General features: G+C 50.7%; 1 protein-coding gene across 1 annotated transcript in view; it reads right to left on the bottom strand.

The window, feature by feature from the left end:
- The window catches only part of SYP (synaptophysin), a 160,845-nt gene that overhangs the window by 75,918 nt on the left and 58,948 nt on the right, over positions 1-25,979 (bottom strand). The window contains exon 3 of the mRNA XM_078664521.1: positions 4,742-4,866. Coding sequence (XP_078520647.1) covers positions 4,742-4,866 — 125 coding nt within the window. The remainder of the gene's footprint in view (positions 1-4,741; positions 4,867-25,979) is intronic.

Genomic DNA, 25,979 nt, shown 5'->3' with positions numbered 1-25,979 from the left:
CACGCCTTGCCCTCCAATTACAACTGAGTGGACCCGAACAGCCCCAGCCCAGGCTGGAAACTGGCATTGAACAAAGAAAGAACTGGTGAGTGAGTTAGGGGGGTAGGGGAGATAAGCAAGATAAGGAGCGTGGGAGCATAACAGTGAAAAGTACTGGTGAGGGGACAAGACCCGGTATCACCAGAGGGAGGTAACAGATGAGTACTGTCCCAGGTGAGGCCCTGGTGTGGAACATTTGCACCGCGATCAGTGCCAGAGGGATGAACGCTACAGGTAAGGAGTGAGACATGCAATTACACCACAGCCTGCTAAGCATGAGAGTGGTTTACACTAATCCCAGCCATTCACAAGATGGAGTTACGCTACACCTGCTAAGCACGAGATGGAGTTACGCCACAACCTGCTAAGCACGAGATGAAGTTACACTACACCTGCTAAGCACGAGATGGAGTTACACTACACCTGCTAAGGGAGGCAAATGAAAAGGAGTGAGTGAAACGTAACACCTCACTGCACCTGAACAGTGAAAAAAAGGTCAAATCCCCAAGAAGTGAGGTAGGACAATGAGGTAATGATGTACAGGAGAAGGAGGTCTCCCTGGGTAGACACAGAGCACTAAAGCACAGCAGGGGAGGCAGGAAACACTGCACCCTGGCAGGTGAGGGACTGTGAGGGAATGAGAGCCAGTGACATCGCACCCTATCAGGAGAGGGACTGTGAGGGAATGAGAGCCAGTGACATCACACCCTATCAGGAGAGGGACTGTGGAGGGCGTGGCCTGAGCACCAAAACAAGATGGCGGCAACTCATTGGGCTCCGTTCTTACACAGAGCTGCGTCTGTAATTTTCGGCCGCATTAAAAACTTCTACAGCGCTCCCAAGGCGGGTCCCCGACGCCAAATGACTACGGCGTGAAGCTGATCTAAAGACGGATCCGTGAAACCCATGTTTCATAATTTTTCGCTGTGACTTCGTTTTTCTTCACTCACGGGCGGCCGCATTTTGAATGGCACTTCATTTGGGTCTCCACTTCGCTTTCTCCTCATGCGGCCAATAATTTTTGGGTGAGCATTTTCCACATTTCACCATTTCTCTGCACCTTTATTTATGTGATGGTTTTGCCTTAAGCGTATGGTTTGGTGCTTTATTTATTTTATTTTTTTCACAGCATTTTTGCCAGATGGTCCTTAATGACATATTCTTAAATACTACAAAGGCGAAGGGAATTATTTGCTACTCTGAGCATATATATTTGGAATCTATGTTCTTATTTTTCATTCAGTTCATGTGACCTGGAGCGGATTCTTGTCATAATACAGTTGCTGGATCAGCTCTACTTGCACCTCTTTTGACAGATCTTGAGGAGCGGTGTATGTGATTACACGTGCTGTGAGGGGTTCTTTACAGGTGTATCAATCAGTAAAATTCCCTTCCACACCTCCTCACTGTTTTGTGGTGCTTGTATTATAGCTCACCTATACTGAACAATCATTAACTATATGGGCAGGCTTGTTACCTTTAACAGGATCTCTCGATGTCAGTCACACTCTATTAAAATGTCTAATGACTCGCTTAACCTTACCAAGGCATCTTTTTCTGGCACTAAATTATCCTCCGTCTCTAGTCCAGTTATCTTCAAATCCTGTCCTGGATGTAATTTTGGACAAACTATGTGCTCTCAAACCTTTCATGAATGCCACCAATGAAAAACTGCAGTAAAGTGAGGACCGATTGATTAATATGGAAGGCAAAATAACTGAAATGGAACAACGTGTGGGCCACCTTCAGGACGTAGCATCCATAATTCCTCTGCTGGAACAAGAAATCCAAAAGCCTAAGCTCCACACAGAAGACATTGAAAATCACAACAGAAGGAATAACCTACGTCTTTATGGTTTACCGGAGAATACTGAAGGCCCTGACTTACTCTCTTTTTAAAGACATTTATGCCTGACCTTCTGAATCTTCAGTCCTCTACATCTTTAAATATCCAATGAGCACATTGTCTTCTTGGTCGTCCGCAGCTTAATTCTACCAGACCACGTGGTATCATAATGTTCTTTTTAGAATTCATGGAGCTGATGCATGTTCTGAAGTGCGCCAGAGAGAAATGTTGTCTTGTTTGGTTTTGCCACAATATCTTTATCTCTCAGGATCTTTCACATGCAACCAATACTAGATGTAAGGAATTATTGTCACTTCATCCTCAAATGAGATCCTTGAATATCCGATATGGCATTTTACACCCATGCCTATGCAAGATTACGTACGAAGGTGTTTCTCGCTCATTAAGTTAAGACTGTTCCTGCAGTCCATCACTAGAACACCTATGGACACAAATGCACAATCTTCCTAAGCTGTTATATTGCTGTTTCCAATACCTGGCTTCTTGTTTCTAGTTTTTATTCCCTAGTTATGCTCTCCAAATATGGGTTACATGGCTGAATTATTTCTATTTTCTAATAGTTTTTTCCTTTCTTCACTGTTGTTCTTGTTTCTGGGTGACGACATGCCCGCTTTTCATTTTACTCTCTTTTTGCTTCAGATCTGGCTTTATGTTCTTGATCTTGATCTGTCGCTTCTCTTCTCTATCTTTCTCATTCACCCCGCGTTCCCTTTCTTGTTATCCTTTTTCTCCATTTCCTTCTCTCACTTCCTTTCTCTTTTTACAATTTCATATGGGTTTCTTTCCTTCCTCTTTTCATGGCCTTTATATATTTTTTGCGTTATTTTATTGCAGACAAACTGTGTTTTTTATTTTTCATTGTTGTTTCTGCAGTGTGTCATCGTTGTTCCTGTGTCCTTGTATTTAAACTGCTACATGCTTAATGTTGTGTTGTGGAACGTCCGTGGTCTGGGTCACCCTGTCAAGCGTCAAAAGGTACTCTCTCATTTATTGAAATTAATTTGTCAAATTGCTTTTTTACAGGAAACCCACTGTCATGATTTTGAATCTCTTAAACTCAAACGCCAATGGGTGGGCCAACATGTTTTCTCAACTGCGGTCAACCGTAAGGGTGGTGTTGCAATTCTATGTCACAAATCCCTAACAATTAAAATGTTATCAACTGAATGTGACACAAATGGACGATGCGCAATATTTCAAGCGACTAGCAACAACTAGTGGAACTGCAGCTTGATGTAATAATTTCAACGCTTTTGCATTTGCATCGTGAGGGACACCTAGTAACGACTAGTTGAACTGCAGCTCTTTGTAGAATTATTTTGATATTGGATACTATAATATTCACTGCCCACTGCTAATCTCGTCCCATAATGCTTTGCAGGACCTTTGGTTGGGATTGTATTTTTGCCCATAACTTTGCTCGGGGTGGTCCTAAGAGGATGGGACCACCACCGAATCGTTCAATAAGATCTGCTCTTTGTTTTAAAGGCATCTACTTGGTTCTCTCACTCGGTTAGGGAGGATTCCAAAATCATCACCTCTCTCACTGCTTGCTAATTTTTCACTTTTACTCATGTGAAACGAGTATGTGCATTTTAGCATGTAAAGACAGAGATACTTGTTATTCTACCAAAAGTATATGAGGTTTCTGTTTTATTAATTGGGGGTCTGGCATTGCGGAATTCACTGAGTTTTTGTTCAACTTCGTGGAATTCACTACACCCACCCTTAGTCAAAACAAAGCATGTAGAATGTTGGCCAATTATTTAAAAATCAAAACAGAAAAGAAAACCATTGGCCCTATTCGTAATTCCACTACTAACAACTTTCTTCACTCTGATTCAGATAGGGTTAATTCTTTCCCATCCTAAGATAACTCACTATAAGTGGATGATACGCATCCTTCTGAAAGTGACACCCAGTCATCCTTTGAAGATCTTCCCTCTCCTCCGTCTGTGCCGGATGCTACGCCTCTCCTTGAAAAGGATATATCTCTTCAAGAGATTTCAGATGCCATTAAACCTTTAAGGTGGCCCAGGGCTCCGGGTCCAGATGCTTCTTCTATTGAACTAATTTCTTCTTTCGGCTCCACTTTTGCTCCTCATTTACTTGAACTTTTTACCTCTTTTATATCAAAATCAAAACCCGAAGGATCCTTTTAGATGCTCTTATTATAATCACCCCTAAACCAGACGACAAAGATCAAACCCTATGCCAAAATTATCGCCCAATCTCATTTATTAATTATGACTGTAAAATTTTTGGGAAAATTCTTACTTCTAGATTAGATGACGTTATACCCTTATTTATTTAACCCGATCACTCCTGCTTTATCAGAGGTAGACTTACTTCTGATAATGCTAGGATGTTCTAATGTCCTTACGTTGGGGAAAAAGTGCCCTGATCCTTTAGCCGCACTGTGCCTCGATGCAGAAAAAGCCTTTGATCGTATAAATTGGCAATTTATGTTCAGAACTCTTCATTGGTTTGGTTTTGGTCCCAAATGTATTTAATTTATTAAGTTACTATATTCAGAACTGCGGTCCTGTTTCTGTTAATGGTTACTTGTCTCCATATTTTAATCTGCACAGAGGTACTCGACAAGGTTACCCCCTTTCCCCTCTTTTATTTCTTTTGTGTCTTGAACCTTTTCTTGATTGCATCCGCCACAATCCCCTAATAACAGGTTTTCAACACAAATCCCAATCAAATGATCTGCCTACGCATATATATCTCTCTAAACCTCATTCTTCTCTACCTCCCTTTTTACAGGAAATTGATTTGAGTGGGGCGAGGAAGTAAGGTGAGACTGAGGGAGTGAGGGGAGGGCCTCACCTGAAGGGGTAGGAGAAGTCCACGTCGATGTTCAGGTCACTGTCCGTCCGGTTCACGCACTCCACGCTGAGGCGGAACTCACCCGAGTAACTTCCGCAGGTGGCGAAGGCGAAGATAGAGAAGAGCTGGAAGAGAGAGCACAGAGTGAGGGCTGAGGGCAGGCATGAGGGAGCACACACTGAGAGAGGACTGAAGGCAGGCGCGAGGGAACACACACTGAGAGAGGACTGAGGGCAGGCGTGAGGGAGCACAAACTGAGAGAGGACTGAGGGCAGGCGCCAGGGAGCACACACTGAGAGAGGACTGAGGGCAGGCGCCAGGGAACACACACTGAGAGAGGAATGAGGGCAGGCGTGAGGGAGCACACACTGAGAGAGGAATGAGGGCAGGCGTGAGGGAGCACACACTGAGAGAGGACTGAGGGCAGGCTTGAGGGAGCACACACTGAGAGAGGACTGAGGGCAGGCGCCAGGGAGCACACACTGAGAGAGGACTGAGGGCAGGCGCCAGGGAACACACACTGAGAGAGGAATGAGGGCAGGCGTGAGGGAGCACAAACTGAGAGAGGACTGAGGGCAGGCGCCAGGGAGCACACACTGAGAGAGGACTGAGGGCAGGCGCCAGGGAACACACACTGAGAGAGGAATGAGGGCAGGCGTGAGGGAGCACACACTGAGAGAGGACTGAGGGCAGGCGTGAGGGAGCACAAACTGAGAGAGGACTGAGGGCAGGCGCCAGGGAGCACACACTGAGAGAGGACTGAGGGCAGGCGCCAGGGAACACACACTGAGAGAGGAATGAGGGCAGGCGTGAGGGAGCACACACTGAGAGAGGAATGAGGGCAGGCGTGAGGGAGCACACACTGAGAGAGGACTGAGGGCAGGCGTGAGGGAGCACACACTGAGAGAGGACTGAGGGCAGGCGCCAGGGAGCACACACTGAGAGAGGACTGAGGGCAGGCGCCAGGGAGCACACACTGAGAGAAGACTGAGGGCAGGCGCGAGGGAGCACACACTGAGAGAAGACTATGGGCAGGCGTGAGGGAGCACACACTGAGAGAAGACTGAGGGCAGGCGTGAGGGAGCACACACTGAGAGAAGAGCTGGAAAAGAGAGCACAGAGTGAGGGCTGAGGGCAGGCGCGAGGGAGCACACACTGAGAGAGGACTGAGGGCAGGCGCCAGGGAGCACACACTGAGAGAAGACTATGGGCAGGCGCGAGGGAGCACACACTGAGAGAGGAATGAGGGCAGGCGTGAGGGAGCACACACTGAGAGAAGAGCTGGAAGAGAGAGAGCACAGAGTGAGGACAGGCGCGAGGGAGCAAACACTGAGAGAGGACTGAGGGCAGGCATGAGGGAGCGCACACTGAGAGAAGAGCTGGAAGAGAGAGAGAGAGAGAGGACTGAGGGTAGGCGCCAGGGAACACACACTGAGAGAGGACTGAGGGCAGGCGTGAGGGAGCACAAACTGAGAGAGGACTGCGGGCAGGCGCGAGGGAGCGCACACTGAGAGAGGAATGAGGGCAGACGTGAGGGAGCACACACTGAGAGAGGACTGAGGGCAGGCGCCAGGGAGCACACACTGAGAGCGGACTGAGGGCAGGCGCCAGGGAACACACACTGAGAGAGGACTGAGGGCAGGCGTGAGGGAGCACAAACTGAGAGAGGACTGCGGGCAGGCGCGAGGGAGCGCACACTGAGAGAGGAATGAGGGCAGGCGTGAGGGAGCACACACTGAGAGAGGACTGAGGGCAGGCGCGAAGGAGCACACACTGAGAGAGGACTGAGGGCAGGCGCGAAGGAGCACACACTGAGAGAGGACTGAGGGCAGGCGTGAGGGAGCACACACTGAGAGAGGACTGAGGGCAGGCGCGAGGGAGCACACACTGAGAGAAGACTGAGGGCAGGTGTGAGGGAGCACAGAGAGAGGACTGAGGGCAGGCGTGAGGGAGCACACACTGAGAGAGGACTGAGGGCAGGCGCCAGGGAGCACACACTGAGAGAGGACTGCGGGCAGGCGCCAGGGAGCACACACTGAGAGAGGACTGAGGGCAGGCGCCAGGGAGCACACACTGAGAGCGGACTGAGGGCAGGTGCGAGGGAGCACACACTGAGAGAGGACTGAGGGCAGGCGCGAGGGAGCACACACTGAGAGAGGACTGAGGGCAGGCGCGAGGGAGCACACACTGAGAGAAGACTGAGGGCAGGCGCGAGGGAGCACACACTGAGAGAAGACTGAGGGCAGGTGTGAGGGAGCACACACTGAGAAGAGCTGGAAAAGAGAGCACAGAGTGAGGGCTGAGGGCAGGCGTGAGGGAGCACAGAGTGAGAGAGGACTGACGGCAGGTGCCAGTGAGCACACACTGAGAGAGGACTGAGGGCAGGCGCGAGGGAGCACACACTGAGAGAGGACTGAGGGCAGGCGCAAGGGAGCACACACTGAGAAAGGACTGAGGGCAGGTGCCAGGGAGCACACACTGAGAGAGGACTTAGGGCAGGCACGAGGGAGCACACACTGAGAGAGGACTGAGGGCAGGCGCCAGGGAACACACACTGAGAGAAGGCTGGGCGCAGGCATGAGGGAGCACACACTGAGAGAAGAGCTGGAAGAGAGAGAGCACAGAGTGAGGACAGGCGCGAGGGAGCACACACTGAGAGAGGACTGAGGGCAGGCATGAGGGAGCGCACACTGAGAGAAGAGCTGGAAGAGAGAGAGAGAGAGGACAGAGTGAGGACAGGCGCGAGGGAGCGCACACTGAGAGAGGACTGAGGGCAGGCGCGAGGGAGCACACACTGAGAGAGGACTGAGGGCAGGCGCCAGGGAGCACATACTGAGAGAAGAGCTGGAAGAGAGAGAGAGAGAGAGAGCACAGAGTGAGGGCAGGCGAGAGGGAGCACACACAGAGAGAGGACTGAGGGCAGGCGTGAGGGAGCAAACACTGAGAGAGGACTGAGGGCAGGCATGAGGGAGCAAACACTGAGAGAGGACTGAGGGCAGGCATGAGGGAGCACACACTGAGAGAGGACTGAGGGCAGGTGCGAGGGAGCACACACTGAGAGAAGACTGAGGGCAGGCGCGAGGGAGCACACACTGAGAGAAGAGCTGGAAAAGAGAGCACAGAGTGAGGGCTGAGGGCAGGCGCGAGGGAGCAAACACTGAGAGAGGACTGAGGGCAGGCATGAGGGAGCAAACACTGAGAGAGGACTGAGGGCAGGCATGAGGGAGCACACACTGAGAGAGGACTGAGGGCAGGTGCGAGGGAGCACACACTGAGAGAAGACTGAGGGCAGGCGCGAGGGAGCACACACTGAGAGAAGAGCTGGAAAAGAGAGCACAGAGTGAGGGCTGAGGGCTGGCGTGAGGGAGCAAACACTGAGAGAGGACTGAGGGCAGGCATGAGGGAGCAAACACTGAGAGAGGACTGAGGGCAGGCATGAGGGAGCACACACTGAGAGAGGACTGAGGGCAGGTGCGAGGGAGCACACACTGAGAGAAGACTGAGGGCAGGCGCGAGGGAGCACACACTGAGAGAAGACTATGGGCAGGCGTGAGGGAGCACACACTGAGAGAAGACTGAGGGCAGGTGTGAGGGAGCACACACTGAGAGAAGACTGAGGGCAGGAGTGAGGGAGCACACACTGAGAGAGGACTGAGGGCAGGCGCCAGGGAACACACACTGAGAGAAGAGCTGGAAGAGAGAGAGCACAGAGTGAGGGCAGGCGAGAGGGAGCACACACAGAGAGAGGACTGAGGGCAGGCGCGAGGGAGCACACACTGAGAGAGGACTGAGGGCAGGCATGAGGGAGCGCACACTGAGAGAAGAGCTGGAAGAGAGAGAGAGAGAGGACTGAGGGTAGGCGCCAGGGAACACACACTGAGAGAGGACTGAGGGCAGGCGTGAGGGAGCACAAACTGAGAGAGGACTGCGGGCAGGCGCGAGGGAGCACACACTGAGAGAGGAATGAGGGCAGGCGTGAGGGAGCACACACTGAGAGAGGACTGAGGGCAGGCGCGAAGGAGCACACACTGAGAGAGGACTGAGGGCAGGCGCGAAGGAGCACACACTGAGAGAGGATTGAGGGCAGGCGTGAGGGAGCACACACTGAGAGAGGACTGAGGGCAGGCGCGAGGGAGCACACACTGAGAGAAGACTGAGGGCAGGTGTGAGGGAGCACAGAGAGAGGACTGAGGGCAGGCGTGAGGGAGCACACACTGAGAGAGGACTGAGGGCAGGTGTGAGGGAGCACACACTGAGAGAGGACTGAGGGCAGGCACCAGGGAGCACACACTGAGAGAGGACTGCGGGCAGGCGCCAGGGAGCACACACTGAGAGAGGACTGAGGGCAGGCGCCAGGGAGCACACACTGAGAGCGGACTGAGGGCAGGTGCGAGGGAGCACACACTGAGAGAGGACTGAGGGCAGGCGCGAGGGAGCACACACTGAGAGAGGACTGAGGGCAGGCGCGAGGGAGCACACACTGAGAGAAGACTGAGGGCAGGCGCGAGGGAGCACACACTGAGAGAAGACTGAGGGCAGGTGTGAGGGAGCACACACTGAGAAGAGCTGGAAGAGAGAGCACAGAGTGAGGGCTGAGGGCAGGCGTGAGGGAGCACAGAGTGAGAGAGGACTGACGGCAGGTGCCAGGGAGCACACACTGAGAGAGGACTGAGGGCAGGCGCGAGGGAGCACACACTGAGAAAGGACTGAGGGCAGGCGCCAGGGAGCACACACTGAGAGAGGACTTAGGGCAGGCGCGAGGGAGCACACACTGAGAAAGGACTGAGGGCAGGCGCGAGGGAGCACACACTGAGAGAGGACTGAGGGCAGGCGCCAGGGAACACACACTGAGAGAAGGCTGGGCGCAGGCATGAGGGAGCACACACTGAGAGAAGAGCTGGAAGAGAGAGAGCACAGAGTGAGGACAGGCGCGAGGGAGCACACACTGAGAGAGGACTGAGGGCAGGCATGAGGGAGCGCACACTGAGAGAAGAGCTGGAAGAGAGAGAGAGAGAGGACTGAGGGTAGGCACCAGGGAACACACACTGAGAGAGGACTGAGGGCAGGCGCCAGGGAACACACACTGAGAGAGGACTGAGGGCAGGCGTGAGGGAGCACAAACTGAGAGAGGACTGCGGGCAGGCGCGAGGGAGCGCACACTGAGAGAGGAATGAGGGCAGGCGTGAGGGAGCACACACAGAGAGGACTGAGGGCAGGCGCGAAGGAGCACACACTGAGAGAGGACTGAAGGCAGGCATGAAGGAGCACACACTGAGAGAGGACTGAGGGCAGGCGTGAGGGAGCACACACTGAGAGAGGACTGAGGGCAGGCGCGAGGGAGCACACACTGAGAGAAGACTGAGGGCAGGTGTGAGGGAGCACAGAGAGAGGACTGAGGGCAGGCGTGAGGGAGCACACACTGAGAGAGGACTGAGGGCAGGTGTGAGGGAGCACACACTGAGAGAGGACTGAGGGCAGGCACCAGGGAGCACACACTGAGAGAGGAATGAGGGCAGGCGTGAGGGAGCACAAACTGAGAGAGGACTGCGGGCAGGCGCGAGGGAGCGCACACTGAGAGAGGAATGAGGGCAGGCGTGAGGGAGCACACACTGAGAGAGGACTGAGGGCAGGCGCCAGGGAGCACATACTGAGAGAAGAGCTGGAAGAGAGAGAGAGAGAGCACAGAGTGAGGGCAGGCAAGAGGGAGCACACACTGAGAGAAGAGCTGGAAAAGAGAGCACAGAGTGAGGGCTGAGGGCAGGCGCGAGGGAGCACACACTGAGAGAGGACTGAGGGCAGGCGTGAGGGAGCACAAACTGAGAGAGGACTGAGGGCAGGCGCCAGGGAGCACACACTGAGAGAGGACTGAGGGCAGGCGTGAGGGAGCACAGAGTGAGGACTGAGGGCAGGCATGAGGGAGCACACACTGAGAGAGGACTGAGGGCAGGTGCGAGGGAGCACACACTGAGAGAAGACTGAGGGCAGGCGCGAGGGAGCACACACTGAGAGAAGACTATGGGCAGGCGTGAGGGAGCACACACTGAGAGAAGACTGAGGGCAGGTGTGAGGGAGCACACACTGAGAGAAGACTGAGGGCAGGCGCCAGGGAACACACACTGAGAGAAGACTGAGGGCAGGTGTGAGGGAGCACACACTGAGAAGAGCTGGGAAAGAGAGCACAGAGTGAGGGCTGAGGGCTGGCGTGAGGGAGCAAACACTGAGAGAGGACTGAGGGCAGGCGCCAGGGAGCACACACTGAGACAAGACTGAGGGCAGCCGCCAGGGAACACACACTGAGAGAAGACTAAGGGCAGGCGCCAGGGAACACACACTGAGAGAAGACTGAGGGCAGGCGCCAGGGAGCACACACTGAGAGAAGACTAAGGGCAGGCTTGAGGGAGCACACAATGAGAGAGGATTGAGGGCAGGCTTGAGGGAGCACACACTGAGAGAGGAATGAGGGCAGGCGCCAGGGAGCACACACTGAGAGAGGACTGAGGGCAGGCGCCAGGGAGCACACACTGAGAGCGGACTGAGGGCAGGCGCGAAGGAGCACACACTGAGAGAGGACTGAGGGCAGGCGTGAGGGAGCACACACTGAGAGAGGACTGAGGGCAGGCGCGAGGGAGCACACACTGAGAGAAGACTGAGGGCAGGTGTGAGGGAGCACAGAGAGAGGACTGAGGGCAGGCGTGAGGGAGCACACACTGAGAGAGGACTGAGGGCAGGTGTGAGGGAGCACAGAGAGAGGACTGAGGGCAGGCGCCAGGGAGCACACACTGAGACAAGACTGAGGGCAGGCGCCAGGGAACACACACTGAGAGAAGACTAAGGGCAGGCTTGAGGGAGCACACAATGAGAGAGGACTGAGGGCAGGCTTGAGGGAGCACACACTGAGAGAGGAATGAGGGCAGGCGCCAGGGAGCACACACTGAGAGAGGACTGAGGGCAGGCGCCAGGGAGCACACACTGAGAGCGGACTGAGGGCAGGCGCGAAGGAGCACACACTGAGAGAGGACTGAGGGCAGGCGTGAGGGAGCACACACTGAGAGAAGACTGAGGGCAGGTGTGAGGGAGCACAGAGAGAGGACTGAGGGCAGGCGTGAGGGAGCACACACTGAGAGAGGACTGAGGGCAGGTGTGTGGGAGCACACACTGAGAGAGGACTGAGGGCAGGCACCAGGGAGCACACACTGAGAGAGGAATGAGGGCAGGCACCAGGGAGCACACACTGAGAGAGGAATGAGGGCAGGCGTGAGGGAGCACAAACTGAGAGAGGACTGCGGGCAGGCGCGAGGGAGCGCACACTGAGAGAGGAATGAGGGCAGGCGTGAGGGAGCACACACTGAGAGAGGACTGAGGGCAGGCGCCAGGGAGCACATACTGAGAGAAGAGCTGGAAGAGAGAGAGAGAAAGCACAGAGTGAGGGCAGGCGAGAGGGAGCACACACAGAGAGAGGACTGAGGGCAGGCGTGAGGGAGCACACACTGAGAGAAGAGCTGGAAAAGAGAGCACAGAGTGAGGGCTGAGGGCAGGCGCGAGGGAGCACACACTGAGAGAGGACTGAGGGCAGGCGCCAGGGAGCACACACTGAGAGAAGACTGAGGGCAGGCGCGAGGGAGCACACACTGAGAGAAGACTATGGGCAGGCGTGAGGGAGCACACACTGAGAGAAGACTGAGGGCAGGTGTGAGGGAGCACACACTGAGAGAAGACTGAGGGCAGGTGTGAGGGAGCACACACTGAGAAGAGCTGGGAAAGAGAGCACAGAGTGAGGGCTGAGGGCTGGCGTGAGGGAGCAAACACTGAGAGAGGACTGAGGGCAGGCGCCAGGGAGCACACACTGAGACAAGACTGAGGGCAGGCGCGAGGGAGCACACACTGAGAGAGGACTGAGGGCAGGCGCGAGGGAGCACACACTGAGAAAGGACTGAGGGCAGGCGCGAGGGAGCACACACTGAGAGAGGACTGAGGGCAGGCGCGAGGGAGCACACACTGAGAAAGGACTGAGGGCAGGCGCCAGGGAGCACACACTGAGAGAGGACTTAGGGCAGGCGCGAGGGAGCACACACTGAGAGAGGACTTAGGGCAGGCGCCAGGGAACACACACTGAGAGAAGACTGAGGGCAGGCGCCAGGGAACACACACTGAGACAAGACTGAGGGCAGGCGCCAGGGAACACACACTGAGAGAAGACTGAGGGCAGGCGCCAGGGAACACACACTGAGACAAGACTGAGGGCAGGCGCCAGGGAACACACACTGAGAGAAGACTAAGGGCAGGCTTGAGGGAGCACACAATGAGGGAGGACTGAGGGCAGGCTTGAGGGAGCACACACTGAGAGAGGAATGAGGGCAGGCGCCAGGGAGCACACACTGAGAGAGGACTGAGGGCAGGCGCGAGGGAGCGCACACTGAGAGAGGAATGAGGGCAGGCGTGAGGGAGCACACACTGAGAGAAGACTAAGGGCAGGCGCCAGGGAACACACACTGAGAGAAGACTGAGGGCAGGCGCCAGGGAACACACACTGAGACAAGACTGAGGGCAGGCGCCAGGGAACACACACTGAGAGAAGACTAAGGGCAGGCTTGAGGGAGCACACAATGAGGGAGGACTGAGGGCAGGCTTGAGGGAGCACACACTGAGAGAGGAATGAGGGCAGGCGCCAGGGAGCACACACTGAGAGAGGACTGAGGGCAGGCGCGAGGGAGCGCACACTGAGAGAGGAATGAGGGCAGGCGTGAGGGAGCACACACTGAGAGAGGAATGAGGGCAGGCGCCAGGGAGCACACACTGAGAGAGGACTGAGGGCAGGCGCCAGGGAGCACACACTGAGAGCGGACTGAGGGCAGGCTTGAGGGAGCACAGAGAGAGGACTGAGGGCAGGCGCAAGGGAGCACACACTGAGAGCGGACTGAGGGCAGGCTTGAGGGAGCACACACTGAGAGAGGAATGAGGGCAGGCGCCAGGGAGCACACACTGAGAGAAGAACTGGAAGAGAGAGCACAGAGTGAGGACTGAGGGCAGGCGTGAGGGAGCACACACTGAGAGAGGACTGAGGGCAGGCATGAGGGAGCACACTGAGGGCACTGCTGGAGGGAGAGCACGCTGAAGCTCTGCTGGAGAGGTCACACTGAGGACATGCCAATCCCAAACACTGAATCTGAGGTGAGAGGTCACCACCAGCCTATCACAAGCACCAGATCTGAGGTGAGTGGTCACCACCAGCCTATCACAAGCACCAGATCTGAGGTGAGAGGTCACCACCAGCCTATCACAAGCACCGGATCTGAGGTGAGAGGTCATCATTAGCCTAGCACCGGATCTGAGAGGCGTGGTAGCACACTGACATTACAGACAACACATTTGAATTGAAATGCCCATTACATTTGCACAGACATACAGTTTTACTGATAAAAGTATACAGTGCACAAGTGTTAATGTGGGGAAATGTCATCACCTTGGGGTATATTTGCGAGCCTATTGCTCCGCCGTTGCGTCACTTTCTGTGACCCGCAGGTGGCGCAGATCACAAAATCATGTCAGTGAGGCCACGCAAAGCCACTATGCACGGCTTTGAATGGCCTCAGAGATGAGTACGGCAGCCCAAACCCCTGCGTTGCCTGACCCTGGGTCAAGGAGGCGTTCCCTGGCGTTGCGGGGGGTTTTCCCATGTATTATGACACTTCCTCAGATTACAAGAGCTTATACCCCTGGGGAAGAGCCAGCACCGTACGCCTCCCGAAGGGAGCCTCACAAGGTGAAATATCTTTATTTCTCCTTGTTTTGTCCTCTTTCCATGTGTGTTGCGTTCTGCAGCGCACAGAAAAAGGAAAACACCTCTTATGATTGTTTCTGTGTAGGAAGGTGCTCCTTCCAGCACAAAACGAATGCTGCCGACAACACAGCCGCCGTTGGACCGTGGTGCAAGGGTGCCGGCGTTGGCACCAGGCTGCCGAAACAGTGGCAGTGCAGGGGCAAAAGAACAGGAGCGCACCATACTGATTAAACACGGCTCATTCCTGCCCTTTCACTTTGGCGTAGGTCAGCACCGCACGCTGACTTGTTGTGTCCTACGCCAAAACCCAGTAAATGGGGGCCATCGGCTATTGATTGGTTTTGATTGCATTATAATATGTGTTACCGCTACATTTCACAGCCTTACTCCAGCACACCCCGGTATCCAGCGTGATTGTCACATAAATCCACTCACTTTGAAATCAGAGAAAGAAAAGTAAACACCAAGCTCCCTGGAAGACAGAGGCTGACATTTGACCCCTGTCTTTGAATGCACAGCAAATGTGACAAGATAAGAACAAGGTTTAAAGTCCTGCGTACGGAAAGGAGCACCCGTGGAAGGATACAAGGGGTGTGAAATGGCTTTGCTCCTGGGGAGGGACAAACTCAAGCTGGACAGCCTAAAGCAAACAAAGCCAGCAAACAGAAAGCAAGCACGTGTGAGTTGCAAACACGCAGCCAATGGTACGCAACGGGCGGGATGCGTTCCCAGGGAAGCTTCACGACTGTCCCCAAGATGTCGTTAGCAAACCAGACAGCTGCGCTGCCGTAGGCGTCGACCTACAAACGGCAACGACCCTGAGGTCAAGTGAGTGCGGACACTGTGAGCTCACACCTGCACTGCACGCGGATTAAGGTCCCCCACGAGCAGTGGCCAGCTGCTGTCCGTCCAGGGCACTAATCTGTCCCCGCCCCTCCACCCTACCATCACCCTCCGCTCCCAGGAAGCACACTCCATGTGTTATTTATAGCGGGAAAATCTCCCAGCTTCACACTAAAGCAGATTAAAGTCTTAGGAAAATGTCCAGGGAGAGGGTGGACCAGGTCTGTCCCTCTGACTGAAGAGCGCGGCCTGAGGGCGCTCAGTGTCACTGAGGGAGGAGTGAGGGCGCCCGTCCGTCACCGAGGGCCCAGTAAGAGCAACCAGTGTGGCTGAGGGCCAGCCTCTCAGTGATTAGGAGCAGTGAGGACTGACCTCTCTGTGACTGAGGGACCAGTGATAACTGACCTCTCAGTGACTGAGAGCAGTGAGGACTGACCTCTCTGTGACTCAGAGAGCATGTCCGGCCTCCGGCATCCTTCCGTCAATCAATCTTTCAGGATCATACTACATTTAAATGGGGGAGTAAGGGAGTTTTTTCTCTGGGTGATTTGTTTGATGGAGGCCAACTTGTCTCATTTATGAATTTACAGGAACAATTTGGCTTAGGTAAACAAGATTTTTAAAAATACTTACAAGTTCTTAGTTTTCAAGGGAGAAGCATGCATGGATTAGATCTAAGGGTATAAGGGGGGGGAATGTAATAGGTGTGGGCTGCAGACGGCAGATTAAATTCATATGTTTTTTTCCTGATGTGAGAAGTTGGCCTGGCATAAGATGTCCACTATTCTAGTGGGCACCTTGCTCCAGTCTAAACGACCCTTATTGATGGTGGTTGTAAAGTCAACCTTATAGACCAGCTATCCTAGTGGTAGCATGGACAAAGCAGTCTTAGGCTAAGACTCTAGAGAGCATGTGAAGCCAGCTGTTTTACCATATATAATCCCTTGAATATCAAATGAAAGGACACCACACAAGGTATATATATAAAATATGTATATGTATTTATTACTAACACAACCCCTCTGTACTCTTTATGAGGTCAGAGGTCAAAGTACATCACAAGTTACTTAATTAGCATACGATAAGTTGCACCAATACAGTTTTGCCCTAGGGGCCTCAAAAACCATATACTAAGAAAGTGGTATAAGAACCACAACGGAAACAGTGAGTAGGCCTAGGGTCTAGGGAATCACTGGGGCTACACTAAACGACCAAAAGTTAGGAAGTAGGAGGCCCACGGGAGACGAGTGCAGTCTCTAAACACAGTTGCGAGTTACAATTGACTTATAATGGAGAACATAAAAGTTACAAAGTTACTATTTAAGGGCACTTCCAGATGAACTACGACAAAACCCCTTTAGACTAGGACACTTGGAGAGTCAATACCCATGGGAGCACCGGAGTACTCGAGTTACCTCACCTAGGGAAGCCGGGTGCATAGGTGTCTTTTCGTGTCGGGTTTCGTCGAGGCTTTCAATGGAGAGCTGCAAAGAAGTGCTGCAGGCGACCAGGAGGAAGAGTGTCTGGGTGGATCCAAGGGTGGATCGAAGAACTGAAGAACCTGAAAGCAGAGGGGACAGAGTCTGGGTCACTAGCCAGTGACCAAGAAGGAACCAGGAAGGAACCAGGCGATGTCGCGATGATCTCAGGTGAAGAGGTGCAGCTTGTCTCTGCAGCCACGAGGACCAGGAGGCGTTGACGACAACCAGGAGCTGGACTAGAGCTGCTCCACAAAGGATCTAGTTGACTGTAGCATCGGTATCCGGATTGGACCCAACAAGCCTTGGCAAACGCAACCCATGCAGGAAGTGAAGTTTGGCTTCGAGTCAGACCAGCAAGGTCTGGGGCACTTCTCCTTTGGAGGGAAGCTGGAGCAAGCCTGGAGCAACCAGGCCAGCGATGTAAATTCAAAAAGAAGTCTTAAGAGGGCTAACTAGCCAGTGGGCTAGCAACCAGGAAGATGCGTCAAGCTGAAATGCAGGAGCAGGCCCCACGTGGCACTCGTGGATTGTGGAGGGCTGAGCTTTGGTGCAAATGGCGCTCGGATCTGGGGCTTCTCGTACTCCAATGCACAACTGCGAGTTACCTTAGGAGTCGATGCAGTTAACAAAATGCAGGGTGTCCAGGGTGTCCGGTCCCACGTCTCTGGTGTCCGCCACGGGTCTCAGCTTTGCTGTTGAGGTGGATCGGAGTCAAAGAAGTCTGAAAGTCCAGTTCCTGAGTCGCTGAGTCTTCGGGCTCTGGCAGGAGCATCAACAAAGCAGACTGGCAAGCTACTGGTGGTGCCTGTTTGCACAGGGTGGTCACTCCTTGACCACAAGGGAGATGTCTTCAGTCTTCTAGTCAGAATAGAATGTCGAAGGTCCAAAAGTTCTGTATCAAAGTTTCGTTCCAGGATAATCTAAAGTCCTGGGGACACAGCTCCTATACTTATGCTAAGAAAAGAGGACGGATTACCTGCTAGGTCCCTCCTATGGATGGGACCAGGGAAGGGGGTGGTTACACCACCTTACCCAAGCTGAGTGATCAGCCTGTAGTGTCAGTTTGGATGGCCAGCCAGGGGTGGCATAATTCATGCTGCAGCCCCTGGTAGGCCTTGGATGCACATATGCCCTGGGTACCTATGGTACACTAAACAGGGGCTCACAAAGGTGACCCAATACCCAATCTGGTATGTACCTAAAGTACATGGTGTCCATTTAGAGAGAGAACAGCTGGGCTATGGGTCTGATCAGCAGGCCCACAGCCACACTAAAGTAAAAAAAACAGAAAATCACAGCAAAGAGTCGGGGTGACCATAGGAAACAGACCCTACTCTCCTACAACAACTTTGGGGGGCCCCCTTTAAGGCACGTGGAGGGCCCCCCTCCGTACTCAATTAGGAGCTCTTTGGACAAAATTCTGTGCTGAGGGGCCCCTTGGAGCTAGGGCCCCTGCACAGCGGGGGTTGCGGGGCCTTTCTTATGCCACTGGTAGAGAGCAGTGGCATAGAGTACAGCGGTGCAAAGTAGAATAGAGTGGCATAAGGTTCAGTGACGTAGAGTGCAGTGGCATAGAGTAGAGTGCTGCAGAGAAGAGTGGCATAAACACTGAGACACTCTTCATGTTCCCGTCGGACAGCTCGGCTCCGTACATGCATTAAATGCGCAGGTGCCTGGCGATTGAGTGGAAATTGCTGGGATGAAAATGTCACAGCCCTGTGGGTGTGACCTCCTGAGCCCGACAAAGCGCTTAGAGGTCCTCAACCTTATGATGAGGGGCACCTCATTGACAGACTCGGATCTGAGCGCTTCAGGGTCAAGCCCTGAAGTGACACTCGTCACAGAGTGGAGTGGGGTAAGCAACTCCCATTGAACCCCCCCCCCCCACGCTGTCACGAGTAAAGGACTGAGGAGGCGGCAGTGACAATCCTCCAGGAACCTCGGAGGCGAACCTCCTGCCGCTCAAGATCAAAGCTAGCAGATCAGTACGTGCCTGCGTGTGCGCGTGTGTATGAATTAATAGACGTGTATTAGTGCGTAAGAGCTGTGAATGGTGGCTGCATGTGTGCATGTTTGTGAATGTATGGGTGTGAGTGAGTGTGCATGTAGATGGGTGAGTGTGAGTATGTATATGCGTGTGTAGTCTGTCCGCCCCCCCACCCACTCATATTATTGGCCGTCACAGGTAGGGAAACATTCATATATCTTTGCGGTGGCAAGGTTTTCCATTAAATGCTCCGACCTTTATATTTTCAGATTGTTAAGCGGCACAAGGCAGCGTTCCTTCCTTTCCTTCGTTTTACTGTTGTTCGTAACTTCTCCTTCATTCTTTTCACTCGATAATTCACCTTCAGTCAACGCCCTCCAACTGACGAACTAGAGGGCAGATATCCATGAGGAAATGGTGCAGCATTGCCTCATTTAATAAAAACTCAGGGCCGTGCCATATCTATGAGAATACGGCCCTCTCCTGTGTTTTCCCTTGCGCTAAAAATAGCTGCCTAGCGCCAACACAGGCCCCCTTGCGCCCTAGTGCAAGAGTGCCTGCATTGCAGGGATGATTGTTTATGTGAGGGAAGATGTCTCTTTCCGCCCATGAACGATCAATAATGGTGATTTGTTACTTCTGTGTGTGCTGCTGCGGCACATGGAAGTAGCAACCCGCCATTACCTAATGATTGTTTATGTGCAGGTGTACCTTCCTGCACAAAAACAATCAGTCACCGCTTAACGGCAGCGCGAAATCCGCCACGGTGCGGCGGTTTAATCAAGTGGGTGGGGCCAACAGATGTGCGCCGCACTATGGAGGTAGTGCTCACGACGGCCGTTGGCCGACAGAAGCAGCGAAGGTGTTAATGGCATTTTAGTCCGTGTATTCCTGACTGGGAGCAGTAATTGCACCAAAGAATCCTGGCCTCCACTCACCAAGTGTTCTGTGGGCTGGTACTTTGCAAACTAGCTTGAGGTCTCCTCGCGATCCCTGGTCCATTGGATTGTGGGTCCTGGTGAGGGTCCCCTTGTTTGTTCTTGGATAAGGGAGAGGTTACCTACTTGGTGGACCTTTGAACTCCCAGGAGTCCCCATACGGTGCTCCATGTGAACAGGCTCAAGCCATATGTAGACAGGGCAGACAGGGGCTTGCTCATGGCTACTGAGGAGGGACAGGAAGAAGAGAGGGACCCACTCCCTGACCTCCTCTCACAGAACCCTGATGATGGTCCAGTTGATGGTGTAGCCTTGTTTGTTTGTTCTTGGGCTTACCTGGTTGCTACAAATGTGCCCTGACTCTCCATTGCTTGGGGAGTTCCCTGGACCTTGCTGGTCTACACCAGAACCTGTTTACTCTAACTGCATGGGTTGCATTTGCCAAGGCTTGTTATTGCTCCAGACGGACATCGACCCATCACCACTCGACATCCATTGTGGGACAGCTCACCTCCGGATCCTGGTCATCCTCGACATCTCCTAGTCCCTGTGGCTGCAGAGTCAAGCAACCCTTCTTTGCACCTGAAGCGTCCGACATTGGTGGGCATTCGATTACCGAGCCCCTGGTCACCTGAAGTGACCCAGACGTTGTCCCCTCTGCTTTCAGGTTCTTCTCACCTCGAATCCAGACTTCGATTCTACTGGACACTCATCGCCTTCCTGGCAGCAGTACTTCTTTGCAACAATCCATTGAAAACGATGAAGGTTTCCGACACCACTTGACCCCGATGCACACGGCTCCCCTGGGATAGGTAACACAGGTACCTCGGTACTCACTGGTGGGTTGGCCTTAGAACCTCCTATGTTCCAAACGGTTTGCTCAAAGTCATCGTAGAAGTGTCCTTAAACTGTAACTTTGCAACCGAGACTTTCCCATAGAGTTGTACTGAGCACGCGGTCGTGTATCCTCACTGCACCCGTCCTCCATGGGCTCCCTGTGTCACTCCTTTGGGTGGTTGCTTGGGGTCCCAGTGGGTCCCAGTGCTTCTACGTACTCTAGGCACTGTGTCTAGTCAAGTCATTATTGTTATACCATTTCTTTAGTATATGGTTCGGTCTCCCCCTGGAGCCCGCTGTGTAAATTGCTACTTACAAATCTTCTATTGATTCAGTATTGAATGCTTTGTTCCCTAATCTTGTATAGAGACTAGTAGAGAGTGTTATATTAATAAATACACATTTGTATACAACTACTGTGTGGTTCTGCTTTCATTTAGTCATTCAGGAGGTGATATTCTTGTAAAACAAGCTGCTTTACACTCCTTCAAGATTACGCCTGAGGGCTGCTCTCCACAGCTACCACTAGGATAGCTTGCTAAAGGTTATCTTTGACCTCATACATCACAAGGGTCGTGTGGACTGGTACTGGGTGCCCACTTTAATTAGTGGACAGCATATACCAGGCCACCTTCTCACATTAAGGGCACGAGGTTCTATGTAGATATTAAGGGTATGAAGTTCCAGATAGATACAAAAAACATGAGGTTCTAGGAAGATATGAAAGACATGAGGTTCTAGGTAGATATTAAAGGCATGAGGTTCTAGGTAGATATTAAAGGCATGATGTTATGGGTAGATATTAAAGGCATGAGGTTCTAGGTAGATATGAAAGGCATGCGGTTCTGGGTAGATATGAAAGGCATGAGGTTCTAGGTAGATATGAAAGGCATGAGGTTCTAGGTAGATATTAAAGGCATGATGTTATGGGTAGATATTAAAGGCATGAGGTTCTAGGTCGATATTAAAGGCATGCAGTTCTGGGTAGATATTAAAGGCATGAGGTTCTAGGTAGATATTGAAGGAGCCTGGTTCTAAGTAGATATGAAAGGCATTAGGTCCTAGGTAGAAATGAAAGTCATGAGGTTCTAGGTAGATATGAAAGACATGAGGTTCCAGGTAGATATGAAAGTCATGAGGTTCTAGGTAGATATGAAAGACATGAGGTTCCAGGTAGATATGAAAGGCATGAGGTTCTAGGTAGATATGAAAGGCATGAGGTTCTAGGTAGATATGAAAGCCATGAGGTTCTGGGTAGATATGAAAGGAGAAATTTTCTAGGTAGATATTAAAGGCATGAGGTTCTAGATAGATCTGAAAGACATGAGGTTCTCGGTAGATATAAAAGGAGAAAGGTTCAAGGTAGATATTAAAGGCATGAGGTTCTAGATAGATCTGAAAGACATGAGGTTCTAGATAGATATGAAAGGCATGAGGTTCTAGGTAGATATGAAAGGCATGAGGTTCTAGGTAGATATGAAAGGCATTAGGTCCTAGGTAGAAATGAAAGTCATGAGGTTCTAGGTAGATATGAAAGACCTGAGGTTCTAGGTAGATATGAAAGGCACGAGGTTCTAGGTAAATATGAAAGTCATGAGGTTCTAGGTAGATATGAAAGGCATGAGGTTCTAGGTAGATATGAAAGGCATGAGGTTCTAGGTAAATATGAAAGTCATGAGGTTCTAGGTAGATATTAAAGGCATGAGGTTCTAGATAGATCTGAAAGACATGAGGTTCTCGGTAGATATAAAAGGAGAAAGGTTCAAGGTAGATATTAAAGGCATGAGGTTCTAGATAGATCTGAAAGACATGAGGTTCTAGATAGATATGAAAGATTGAGGTTCTAGGTAGATATGAAAGGCATGAGGTTCTAGGTAGATATGAAAGGCGTGCGGTTCTAGGTAGACATTAAAGGCATGAGGGTCTAGGTAGATATGAAAGACATGAGGTTCTAGGTAGATTTGAAAGGCACGAGGTTCTTGGTAAATATGAAAGGCATGAGGTTCTAGGTAGATTTGAAAGGCAAGAGCTTCCAGGTAGGTATGAAAGGCAGGAGGTTATATGTAGATATTAAGGGCATGAGGTTCTACATAGATATAAAATGTACGAGGTTCTAGGTAGATATTAAAGGCATGAGGTCCTAGGTAGATATTGAAGGAGCCTGGTTCTAATTAGATATAAAAGGCATTAGGTTCTAGGTAGATACGAAAGTCATGAGGTTCTAGGTAGATATGAAAGACTTGAGGTTGTAGGTAGATATTAAATGCATGAGGTTCTAGGTAGAAATTAAAGGCACAAGGTTCTAGGTAGATATTAAAAGGATTAGGTCCTAGGTGAATATGAAAGTCATGAGGTTCTTGGTAAATATGAAAGGCAAGAGCTTCTAGGTAGGTATGAAAGGCAGGAGGTTATACGTACATATTAAGGGCATGAGGTTCTTGGTAGATATGAAAGGCATGGGATTATAGGTAGATATTAAAGGCATGATGTTATGGGTAGATATTAAAGGCATGAGGTTCTAGGTAGATATTAAAGGCATGATGTTATGGGTAGATATGAAAGGGACGAGGTTCTAGGTAGATATTAACAGGATTAGGTCCTAGGTGAATATGAAAGTCATGAGGTTCTTGGCAGATATTAAAGGCATGTGGTTCTAGGTGGGTATGAAAGGCATGAGGTTCTAGGTAGATATTGAAGGAGCCTGGTTCTAATTAGATATAAAAGGCATGCAGTTCTGGGTAGGTATGAAAGGCATGAGGTTCTAGGTAGATATTAAAGGCATGAGGTTCTAGGTAGATATTAAAGGCATGTGGTTCTAGGTAGATGAGGCATGAGGTTCTAGGTAGATATTAAAGGCATGATGTTATGGGTAGATATTAAAGGCATGAGGTTCTAGGTCGATATTAAAGGCATGAGGTTCTAGGTCGATATTAAAGGCATGAGGCTCTGGGTAGATATTAAAGGCATGCGGTTCTGGGTAGATATTAAAGGCATGAGGTTCTGGGTAGATATTGAAGGAGCCTGGTTCTAAGTAGATATGAAAGGCATTAGGTCCTAGGTAGAAATGAAAGTCATGAGGTTCTAGGTAGATATGAAAGACATGAGGTTCTAGGTAGATATGAAAGGCATGAGGTTCTAGGTAAATATGAAAGGCATGAGGTTCTAGGTAGATGTGAAAGGCATGAGGTTCTAGGTAAATATGAAAGCCATGAGGTTCTAGGTAGATATGAAAGGCACGAGGTTCTAGGTAAATATGAAAGTCATGAGGTTCTAGGTAGATATGAAAGGCATGAGGTTCTAGGTAGATATGAAAGGCATGAGGTTCTAGGTAAATATGAAAGTCATGAGGTTCTAGGTAGATATTAAAGGCATGAGGTTCTAGATAGATCTGAAAGACATGAGGTTCTCGGTAGATATAAAAGGAGAAAGGTTCAAAGTAGATATTAAAGGCATGAGGTTCTAGATAGATCTGAAAGACATGAGGTTCTAGATAGATATGAAAGATTGAGGTTCTAGGTAGATATGAAAGGCATGAGGTTCTAGGTAGATATGAAAGGCGTGCGGTTCTAGGTAGACATTAAAGGCATGAGGGTCTAGGTAGATATGAAAGACATGAGGTTCTAGGTAGATTTGAAAGGCACGAGGTTCTTGGTAAATATGAAAGGCATGAGGTTCTAGGTAGATTTGAAAGGCAAGAGCTTCCAGGTAGGTATGAAAGGCAGGAGGTTATATGTAGATATTAAGGGCATGAGGTTCTACATAGATATAAAATGTACGAGGTTCTAGGTAGATATTAAAGGCATGAGGTCCTAGGTAGATATTGAAGGAGCCTGGTTCTAATTAGATATAAAAGGCATTAGGTTCTAGGTAGATACGAAAGTCATGAGGTTCTAGGTAGATATGAAAGACTTGAGGTTGTAGGTAGATATTAAATGCATGAGGTTCTAGGTAGAAATTAAAGGCACAAGGTTCTAGGTAGATATTAAAAGGATTAGGTCCTAGGTGAATATGAAAGTCATGAGGTTCTTGGTAAATATGAAAGGCAAGAGCTTCTAGGTAGGTATGAAAGGCAGGAGGTTATACGTACATATTAAGGGCATGAGGTTCTTGGTAGATATGAAAGGCATGGGATTATAGGTAGATATTAAAGGCATGATGTTATGGGTAGATATTAAAGGCATGAGGTTCTAGGTAGATATTAAAGGCATGATGTTATGGGTAGATATGAAAGGGACGAGGTTCTAGGTAGATATTAACAGGATTAGGTCCTAGGTGAATATGAAAGTCATGAGGTTCTTGGCAGATATTAAAGGCATGTGGTTCTAGGTGGGTATGAAAGGCATGAGGTTCTAGGTAGATATTGAAGGAGCCTGGTTCTAATTAGATATAAAAGGCATGCAGTTCTGGGTAGGTATGAAAGGCATGAGGTTCTAGGTAGATATTAAAGGCATGAGGTTCTAGGTAGATATTAAAGGCATGTGGTTCTAGGTAGATGAGGCATGAGGTTCTAGGTAGATATTAAAGGCATGATGTTATGGGTAGATATTAAAGGCATGAGGTTCTAGGTCGATATTAAAGGCATGAGGTTCTAGGTCGATATTAAAGGCATGAGGCTCTGGGTAGATATTAAAGGCATGCGGTTCTGGGTAGATATTAAAGGCATGAGGTTCTGGGTAGATATTGAAGGAGCCTGGTTCTAAGTAGATATGAAAGGCATTAGGTCCTAGGTAGAAATGAAAGTCATGAGGTTCTAGGTAGATATGAAAGACATGAGGTTCTAGGTAGATATGAAAGGCATGAGGTTCTAGGTAAATATGAAAGGCATGAGGTTCTAGGTAGATGTGAAAGGCATGAGGTTCTAGGTAAATATGAAAGCCATGAGGTTCTGGGTAGATATGAAAGGAGAAATTTTCTATGTAGATATGAAAGGTATGAGGTTCTAGATAGATCTGAAAGACATGAGGTTCTCGGTAGATATAAAAGGAGAAAGGTTCAAGGTAGATATTAAAGGCATGAGGTTCTAGATAGATCTGAAAGACATAAGGTTCTAGATAGATATGAAAAACATGAGGTTCTAGGTAAATATGAAAGTCATGAGGTTCTAGGTAGATATGAAAGGCATGAGGTTCTAGGTAGATATGAAAGATTGAGGTTCTAGGTAGATATGAAGGACGTGCGGTTCTAGGTAGACATTAAAGGCATGAGGTTCTAGATAAATATGAAAGACATGAGGTTCTAGGTAGATATGAAAGGCATGAGGGTCTAGGTACATTTGAATGGCATTAGGTTGTTGGTAGCTAGTAAAGGCTTGCGGTTCTAGGTAGATATTGAAGGTATGAGGTTCTGGGTTGAAATGAATGACATGATGGTCGAA

This window comes from Lissotriton helveticus, chromosome 10 (genome assembly GCF_964261635.1).
Source record: "Lissotriton helveticus chromosome 10, aLisHel1.1, whole genome shotgun sequence".
NCBI lineage: Eukaryota > Metazoa > Chordata > Amphibia > Caudata > Salamandridae > Lissotriton > Lissotriton helveticus.
The sequence above is the reverse complement of the archived record's forward strand: the minus strand, read 5'-3'. Positions and strand labels throughout refer to the sequence as shown.